The following is a 9,425-nucleotide window of genomic DNA, read 5'->3' as shown; positions in this document are numbered from 1 at the left end:
GCGGAAAGACCAGAAAGCAGCCCCGCGGAAAGTTTTCTCCAGCCCCAAGGGTGCGCACGGGGGCCCAAAGGTGCGGAAAGACCTGCGAAGGGGAACATCTGTACACCATCTACCTATGGTTGGGAAAACAAAACAAACCAGAAAAAAACAAAACAAAACACCCCACGAGTCCGGACATCATCAGGATCTCGGGGAACAGGCGGAAAAGAAAGCAACCGCGGCCCGCTCAGAACCGGAGACGCACGCCTCCTCGCGCGATCGGGGCCGCCGGGGGGCTCGCCGCGGACGCCCGACCGCAGGAGGGGACCGAGGATACTGACAGCGCCGTCTACCCCCCGCACACCCCGCCCCCCCCCCCCGCACCCGCCCGTCCCACCCGCGGGCGCCCGGCGCGCCAGCCAATCCCGTCGCGCCATTCCCTTCCCTCGGAGGCCCCGCCCCCGCGCCCGGGATGCTGGGCCCCCGGCGTGACGCGAGCACGGCGGCTCCGCCCCCTGCGTCTCTGGCCTCGCCGGCCTCGGGGGGGAGGGATGGTTCCATCATGGCGTCAATGCAGGTGAGAGGAGTTTGCAGCATCTGGGCGGGCGAGGGAGCCTCCGAGAGGATGCGAGCGTTTCGTCGGGGGCGGCGTCTGGGGCTCAGGGGCACCGGGCGGGCTCGGGAGCGGCCCTGGCCGCCAGTGCCCCCCCAGGCTTCGGGCGTTGGGGAGGAGTGAGAGGCGGCGAAAAGAAGGGCGGGGGGGGGGGGGGCGGCGGCGGGCTCGGTCGGTCGAAGCGGACACCAGCCGGCCGGGAAGTTGGGGGCTAAAGAAGGCGAAGGGGAGGAACGGGCGAAGTTTGGCGTTGGCTCGGCGGCTGTCGCCTCCCGCTCGCACAGTTGGCCGCTGCCGGCCCGCCCGCCCGCCGCAGGGATGCCTTCCCCTCCGCGGTCCCCGGCCCGGCGGAAACAGCTGCTCTGGCCGCCGGCGCCGGGGCAGGAGCGGCCCCGAGAGGGGCTGAGGGTGGGGGAGCTGCAAAGGCGTTCCCGGGGAGGGCGCCCGGCGGCCGCTGCCCAGGCCTCCCACGCCGGCCTCCCCGGCTGCCCGGCCCCTCGGCTCTCCCTTGGCCCCCTTCGTTTCTCGCCTCTCGGGTACCTTTCCCTCCGAGCCGCCGCTCTCCGCGCCCAGCAGCCCGCGTCCTCCCGCTCCCCGAAGCTGCCCTCGGCCCCTCGACACCCCTCGCCGCCTGCTACGCGACGTCCCCGGGAGCCGAGTCGCGACGCCGTGGACCCCCCGGGGTCGCTCGGCTGCAGGTCTCCCTCCCCCGCGGCGCCCCGCCCCGCCCTGGCGGTAGCGGGCGGCCCCGGCCCTTTGCCCTTTCTCTCCCCCCCGGTCCTCGGTGCAGCCTCCGTCGGGTCGGAGCTGGTGGCCGGCCCGTGTCACCGCGACCTGGCTTGGCAGTGCGTGGTTTCCCGGCTTTCCAACTTCACGGAGCCCCGATTTCCCGAATCCGAGGAATTGTGTATGTGCTTTTCTGGCAAAGATGGCAACCAGAGTTGGAGTTTGGCAGAGATGGGCTCCACGGTATCCGCAGCCTGCGCCTCGTTTCCCGGCGAGGGCTCCCCGGGTCCGAGCGCGTGGGAAGAGGAGGGGGGACGCGCGTGTGAGTGTCCAGCCGGCGCGCTTGGGATTTTAACGACGGCGCCTCGAGTAGAGAAAGAGACCACGTTTTTTCTTAGAAGGATTTCGTGCTTTTGTCGCTTGAATAATCAGCAGGTCTCCCCGCTCTGGGTTTTACTCCTTTGTAGGCCAGAACAGCGGTTTTCTTTTATCTCTTCTCCTTTTTTTCATCATCTTCCTCTTTTGTGCACATACTTGGGTTCACATTTACTTCTGTGCTTTTGTGTTCACCCCTTTCAACCTGTTCTTCATACAGTTTTGTTTTGTTTTGTTTTTTACCTTTGCTTCGCCCCCTGGACTTTGCTGCAGAATAGGAAGAAAAAAAATTAAGTATAGAACATTGCTAGTTGAAGAGATGTCATGAAATGGTGCAGGGGAAAACAAGAACAATTTCAGGAAACATTATCCTTTACACTAATCTCCCCGGAGATGTGAGAGAAGTTCCGTCATTTGAGGCCCCAAAAGGAACTGGAACACCAGTTGAACGGTAGCTGGGCTATGTGACCAATTTAAGATGATTTGTATTAAGACTAAAAATATTTGTTTTAAGACAGAATTAAGATTAAAATCCACAATATTTGTGATGGTATTGCACATGAGAAGTGTGGGGATAACTAATTTGTGGTTAGATTTAGGCTTCAAGTGTCTGGAAAGAGCAGGGTGTTTTTTTTTAATATATTTTATTGATTTTTTTATAGAGAGGAAGGGAGAGGGATAGAGTTAGAAACATCGATGAGAGAGAAACATCGATCAGCTGCCTCCTGCACACCCCCTTCTGGGGATGTCCCCCGCAACCCAGGTACATGCCCTTGACCGGAATCGAACCTGGGACACTTCAGTCCGCAGGCTGATGCTCTATCCACTGAGCCAAACCGGTTAGGGCCAGCAGTTTTGTTTTTAAGAGAAAAATGAGTCAGTATAGAACTTAATATTGATAATTACGAATTTTACATGGCGACTTAAGCAGTGGGGGAAAAACTTGCCAGTGTAATACTGCACTTTTTTGTGTCCCAAGTACTACCTTTAACTGTCCTATCATCCTTTATTCCTTTGTGCTCTCTGATGAGAGAAATGGAAAACTGATGTTCCCTGATTTAACTAAAATAAAACTGAGTCTTTCTTTGTATTTGTATTTTTAAAACATCTCAAATTTCTGGTAGTATCTTGACAAATACTTTAATATACATAAATCAAGATTTTTCAAACACAACACAACTTTCTGTGGTTCTGTCTTTGGTGAACAAATGTTTTCCTTGACCATCTTATGAGCAAAGCTTAACTTTTTCAGAACAAATTACACATAAAACTGCAATCAAATTTGTTCACTCATCAATAATTTTTTGAGGGCCTATTATGTGTCAGGTACTCATCTACAGTGCTGGGGATATAGCAGTGAACAGAAGTAGACAAGATTTCTGTCTTTTTGGATATAAAAAGTCTAATTGGGAGAGACAGGAACAAAATGTTTAAGTTAATTGCATATTATATTAGAAGGTCTTCGTGTTGTGGAGAAAAAGCATGGAAGGGGGTTAAGAAGTGGATATTTGGGGAATTTCAGTTAGAATGCTTAGGAAGTATAGAGTGCACAAATGCTGTGCTCTGACCAAGTCCTTAGCTAAAAAGTTTTCAAATTTTTAAAAAAATACATTTTTATAGATTTCATAGAGGAGGGGGAGAGGGAGAGACAGAAACATCAATGATGAGAGAGAATCATTGATCTGCTGCCTCCTGCACGCCCCCCACTAGGGATCAAGCCCGTTATCCGGGCATGTGCTCTGACCAGGAATCAAACTGTGACCTCCTGGTTCATAGGTCGATGCTCAACCCCCGAGCCACGCCTGCCGGGCCAGATTTCTTTATTTTAGCCACAGCAGGGTAATACTGCTGCTAAAGAGGCTACTTAAGCAGTAAGAGGAACTGTATTTTGCATATTATACAAATGTAACATAGAATTTGATTACTCCTATTGATAAAAATGAAGTATTCTTTAGGATCCATAACTATGGGTAGACTTTGCATTTCTCCTTGGAGAGTATGTATTTTAAAGTTGAAGTTGTAACTTAGTATCATCTTAGTCGTGCCTCCCAACGTTTTTTCAGGTTGTAGCACATGCAGAAAATAATTTTTGAACAGCACATTAAGATGGGTGAGGTAGTTGGAGGTTGCAGCTAGGTGTGTGAAACCTGAGGATGAGGTTCAGTAGTACCCTGGCACACCTGTAATGCTGGGGAAGCCCTCTCTGCCATGTTGCTAGAGTTCTTTACCCTTCAAGATGGTGGTTTTCAAACTCCTGTGAGCCCTTTGAGACATGGTTTCCCAGCTTTTGGAACAGTCACAAGTCACTAAGAATTATGTTTTGTTTGTTTTTCTTTCCTTTTAAGATGTGGGGTGGGGGTGGGGGGGAGAGAAACATCCATTTGTTGTTCCACTTACTAGTATTTATGCATTCATTGGTTGATTCTTATATGTGCCCTGTCTGCAGATTGAACCCACAACTTTGAATATGAATATTGGGACGGCACTCTAATGAACTGAGCTATTGGGAAAGGGCCAGTTTATGTTTTAAGAAACTATTCTTAGAGAATGGTGGGCTCGTGATGGTACTTAAAATTGGTATGAGTTAGATTAAAGAGAGAGATTTACATTTGATTTTGATAATTCTAGAAATCTTAAAATACTAAATGAAAGTTCTTTGTAGCAAATTTTTAGATATAACATTTTAGGGATCTTGATTTTTTGCTACAAACTTTCTGTCTCCAAACTATAAAAGCACTATTAAAGAGAATTTTTATGTGATTCTAAACATTCATAAGAGTATAGCAGTATTGGGGTATTTTGTATTCAGCTAAACCAGTGGTTCTCAACCTGTGGGTCTCGACCCCTTTGGGTGTCGAACGACCCTTTCACAGGGGTCGCCTAAGACCATCGGAAAACACATATATAATTACATGTTGTTTTTGTGATTAATCACTATGCTTTAATTATGTTCAATTTGTAACAATGAAATTGGGGTCACCACAACATGAGGAACTGTATTAAAGGGTCGTGGCATTAGGAAGGTTGAGAACCACTGCGCTAAACCATAAAATTGTAACTTCAGGTGTGGACTCCCTTATGTTATGTCTAAGGCAGGGGTGGGCAAACTTTTTGACTCGAGGGCCACAATGGGTTCTTAAACTGGACTGGAGGGCCGGAACAAAAGCATGGATGGAGTGTTTGTGTGAACTAATATAAATTCAAAGTAAACATCATTACATAAAAGGGTACGGTCTTTTTTTTTTTTTAGTTTTATTCATTTCAAGCGAGCCGGATCCCGCGGGCTGTAGTTTGCCTACGGCTGGTCTAAGGTCTTAGAAGGCCAGTGCATAATAGTTGATGTTTGTCAAATCTAAAAACAGTGGTATAATTGAGAGACATGGTCAGTTGAATTACTCTTGTGGATTTTCTGCATTTTCTTCCTCTCTTACCTAATTGGATCTTAGACTGTTTCTTTATTTTTATTTTTGGATCTTAGACTATTGACTTGATTTGGCTAGATGGAAGGAGTTTCTGATTTAATAACAAAAGATGGACTATGAATGTGTGCTAATTTTCAGGTGACTTAGAAATAAATTATTTTGGATTATTCATAATTTCATTGCTCACTACTCAAGTAATTGGATGTAGTGATTGAGAGAGGTGGAATATGGGCTCTTACCAACATTACTATTGTAGTCATGCTGCCTTTACAATTAAATTCCACATGACTCTTTGTTGATCTCATTATGAAGGGTACAGGATAATCAAAAGTTAGAAAATTGACTGTCATCTTGGATACAGAGGCTTACTGAGCACTGGGGACTTGGGGAATATAGCTAGAATTATCGTATTTAAGAAGTTTGGCTGGGTGTTCTGGCAGGGAATAGGGTTGTTCAGGAGCTGTTGGACCAAGAAAGGGGGAACAGTAGAATTAAAGGTGTTCCCTTTGAATGATAAACATCAGTGGATAGTAGAGTCAAGTCTAAGTGAACAAAAGCATTAGCTAGGATAATCATCTTTGCAGTCATTGTGCTACTCTGTTTTGCAATAAATGAGATGCCTTCTATTTTTGAAATAGAAGACACAAACACAAAGTGTGTTTGTGTCTTTAAAAAACCCCACATATTTTTATATTGATTTTAGAGAGAGGAAGGGAGACGGGGAGAGAGAAACATCAATGAGAGAAACATGGGTGTAGTCCAATCAACATACCTTTTTTTCTTTTTGTTAATCCTTACCCGAGGATATTTTTCCATTGATTTTTAGAGAGTGGAAGGGAGGGGGAGAGACACAGAAACATCCATGTGAAAGAGATACATCGATGGGGGCCAGGGTCAAGCCTGCAATCGAGGTACATGCCCTTGACCAGAATTGAATCTGGGACCCTTCGGTGTGAGGACCAACGCTCTATCCACTGAGACAAACTGGCTAGGGCCATATCCTTTCTTTAAAATTGCTGCATTTTGTAATTAGAGGTAATTGAAATACTAATTAAAATATAATTTTGCTTTTTTACTACATGAAAGGAAGATATATTGAGCAAATGGGGTATATAGATGTTTTTAGTATGAAGATTTTGCTGTGAGAAAAATTGTTACGTTCTTAAGAAACCCAGTTTAAGGATTCCAATGGAAAAAATTACATAGTGCATATGTTGGTGCCATCTTTGCTCTTGATGTGCTTAGTAGGAACCTCGTAGAATTCATGTCTTTATGACAGTTAGTTTGAACTACCTTGATTTGATACTGCTACAGTCCATCCTTATTCACGGATTCTGTATTTTTGAATCTGTCTACTCAGTAAAATTATTTGTAATACTAATAATGGATATTTATGGTGCTTTCGTGGTGATTTACACAACCGATTGGCAAAAAGACCAAAAAATTTCAGTTTCTGGAAGCTCATGTTCCCAGCTGAGTCAAACAAGGTGATGCTCTGCCTTGTTTCAGCTATTGTACTGTAAACAGATGTCCTTTTTTCAGTCTATTTAATGCCACTCCCCCCCCCCCCCCACACACACACACACATTTCTGTCTGTAAAATGGCTCCCAAGGGGAGGACTGAAGTGCTGCCTAGTGTTCCTAATTGCAAGAAGACTGTATGTTAGGTAACCTTTGTCCAGGCATGTGCTGTTGGCCTCGGGTTCGGTGTTAAAGAACCAACAGTCTATATTAAGGTGTCTTTAAACAGAAACACACAGGAACCATTATTATTTTTGGTTGAATGTGACCAGAGGATCACAGGAACCTAACCCTGTATTTCCCCTAGGAACCGTGGTTCAATATTTGCTGTGACTTTATAGAGCATAACTTCTGTGAATTTAATGAGAATTGACTATTTTTATTTAAATTACCAGTTCACCTTTAATTTGGAATGTATTGAAGCCTGGTAAAGCTGGTAAAAAGTAACATTGTGCCCTGGCCGGTGTGGCTCAGTTGGAGTGATGTCCCGCACACCAAAAGGTGGAGGGTTTTTATTCTCGGGATCAGAGCTTCTTATACCCAGGTTGTGTGTCCCATTCCTGGTCATGTGCACAGAAGGCAATCGATCCATGTTTCTCTCTCTCTCTCTTTGTGCATATGGATGTTTCTCTCCCTCTCCCATCCTCTCTTTAAAATCAATTAAACAATTGTAATGTTCTACATTCAGATTCCTTTTTTTGCCTTTTTCCATTTTCTACTGTAGATCAATACCTCCCCCCAGTTTTTTTCCTAGAGTTGCCAACACAATTTGAGTTACTGGTTTTCAGTTTTGGCCTTATATTTTAAGTTACCTGGGAAGCTTTAAACAAAACAAGACAAAACAAAACAAAACAAAACTATCCCCAGAGAGCAATCTTGGGCATTGGATTTTTTCTCAGCTAATGCACACCCTAAGTTTAGAGTTGATCTTCACTACAATGGGGGATTTTAGGTGTGCAGATTTTGTAAATTGGATGATGTGATACATCTTGGACCAGATTCAGAGTTCAGGAGATGGTAGGCATATGAAAGTTGATACATCTGGGGAGAGCTTTAAGAATCAAATGTGAGCCCTAGCTGGTTTGGCTCAGTGGATAGAGTATCGGCCTGCAGACTGAAGGGTTCTGGGTTTGGTTTTGGTCAAGGGCACATGCCTGGGTTTTGGGTTCAATCCCCTGTAAGTGAGCGTGCAGGAGGCAACCAGTCAATGATTTTCTCTGATCATTGATGTTTCTATCTCCCTCTCCCTCTCTGAAATCAATAAAAATATGTGTTTTTTTAAAAGAATTAATCGTGAGACTGTGAAAACGTTTATACATGTTCCTTGCTGTCCACATAATCACATTTCTATTAAAGAGCATTCATTTCCTGAACTAAATATCAGAGCCAATATTAACTGCCTTATAATTTTAGTGAAATCTCATTTGGTAGCTCAGTGGTTGGCAAACTGCAGCTCGCGAGTCACATGCGGCTCTTTGGCCTCTTGAGTGTGGCTCTTCTACAAAATACCACGTGCAGGCGCGCACATACAGTGCGAAGTTGACTTAAAACTTTAAGTAAAGTTTATTAAGTTAATTTTAGGGAACGTTGTAGAGTGAAAGGAGATGTAGTGTTGAGGATTGAGAAAGGTATGTTGAGATGGTTTGGACATATAGACAGGATGAATGAAAGGAGATAGACGAAACAAGTATACAAGATGAGTGTGGATGGGAGAGTTGGAAGGGGTTGACCTCAGCAATCAGATTGAGGATGTTTTTAGCAAAGGCCAGCTTAGGAGTACCCTAATTAAGTTAATAACAATGTACCTACCTATATAGTTTAAGTTTAAAAAATTTGGATCTCAAAAGAAATTTCAATCGTTGTACTGTTGATATTTGGCTCTGTTGACTAATGAGTTTGCCGTCCACTGTGGTAGCTATTTTATTCAAAGAAACAAAGTAACTGCCCTGAGAGTTTCTTGTGGAGGAGGATTAGTGTACCAAGTGCATTAAGATATGGCTGCTGGGTGGTCCTCCAGACTCGGTTTTGAGCTAAGTGATTCTCCTATATACCAGTTGTGTACCTAGATATACCTACAAATTTTATTTCATGAATCTTTGGAGTTGGATAATTACAACCTCAAGTGTTTTTTTTTTGTTTAAAAAAATTTTTTTTTTTAATCCTTGTCCAAGGATATTTTTGACATTGATTTTTAGAGAGAGTGGAAAGGAGAAGGAGAGGAGAAACACCAATGTGAGAGAGACACATCAATTGGTTGCCTCCCACGTGCCTCCGACTAGGGTAGGGAACTGTAACTGAGGTACGTGCCCTTGACCAGAATTGAACCCAGGACCTTTCGCTTCACAGGCCAACGCTCTGTCCCTCAAGCCAAACCCAAACCATGGCTCACACTCAAATTTTTACTGTTGTTTTAAATAATCTTAGGAGCCTTGTATTAAAATGTGAATAGCCTTTCTTTAGGGCCATTGCTGCTAGCCCTTGCATCTTCCTTTTTTTTTTTTTTTAAATATATATTGATTTCAGAGAGGAAGGGAGGGGGGGGGGGAGAGAGAGAGAGAGAGAGAGAGAGAGAGAGAGAGATCAGTGATGTGAATCATTGATCGCTGCCTCCTGCACGCCCAACACTGGGGATTGAGCCCCCAACCTGGCCATGTGCCCTGACCAGGAATCATACTGTGACCTCCTGAGACGCTCAACTGCTGAGCCAGGCATCTCCCTTTGCAAACCAATGCTGAACTTTCTTTCAGCCCATTCATATCCCTGGGAGTTAGGTAGTTTTTGATTCTCTG

General features: G+C 45.1%; 1 protein-coding gene across 2 annotated transcripts in view; it reads left to right on the top strand.

Annotated features, from left to right (window-relative positions):
• Positions 1-510: 510 nt before the first annotated feature.
• Positions 511-9,425, top strand: part of UBE2W (ubiquitin conjugating enzyme E2 W) — a 59,370-nt gene continuing 50,455 nt past the window's right edge. Inside the window, exon 1 of one of the 2 annotated variants that reach the window (XM_081111018.1) lies at positions 511-556. In XM_081111018.1, coding sequence (XP_080967144.1) covers positions 542-556 — 15 coding nt within the window. In that variant the 5' untranslated portion in view covers positions 511-541. The remainder of the gene's footprint in view (positions 557-9,425) is intronic. The other variant, XM_081111017.1, reaches the window with a different exon arrangement.

This window comes from Myotis nattereri (genome assembly GCF_964212035.1).
Source record: "Myotis nattereri genome assembly, chromosome: 17".
NCBI lineage: Eukaryota > Metazoa > Chordata > Mammalia > Chiroptera > Vespertilionidae > Myotis > Myotis nattereri.
Note: the sequence above shows the minus strand (reverse complement) of the source record. Positions and strands in the feature narration are given on the sequence as shown.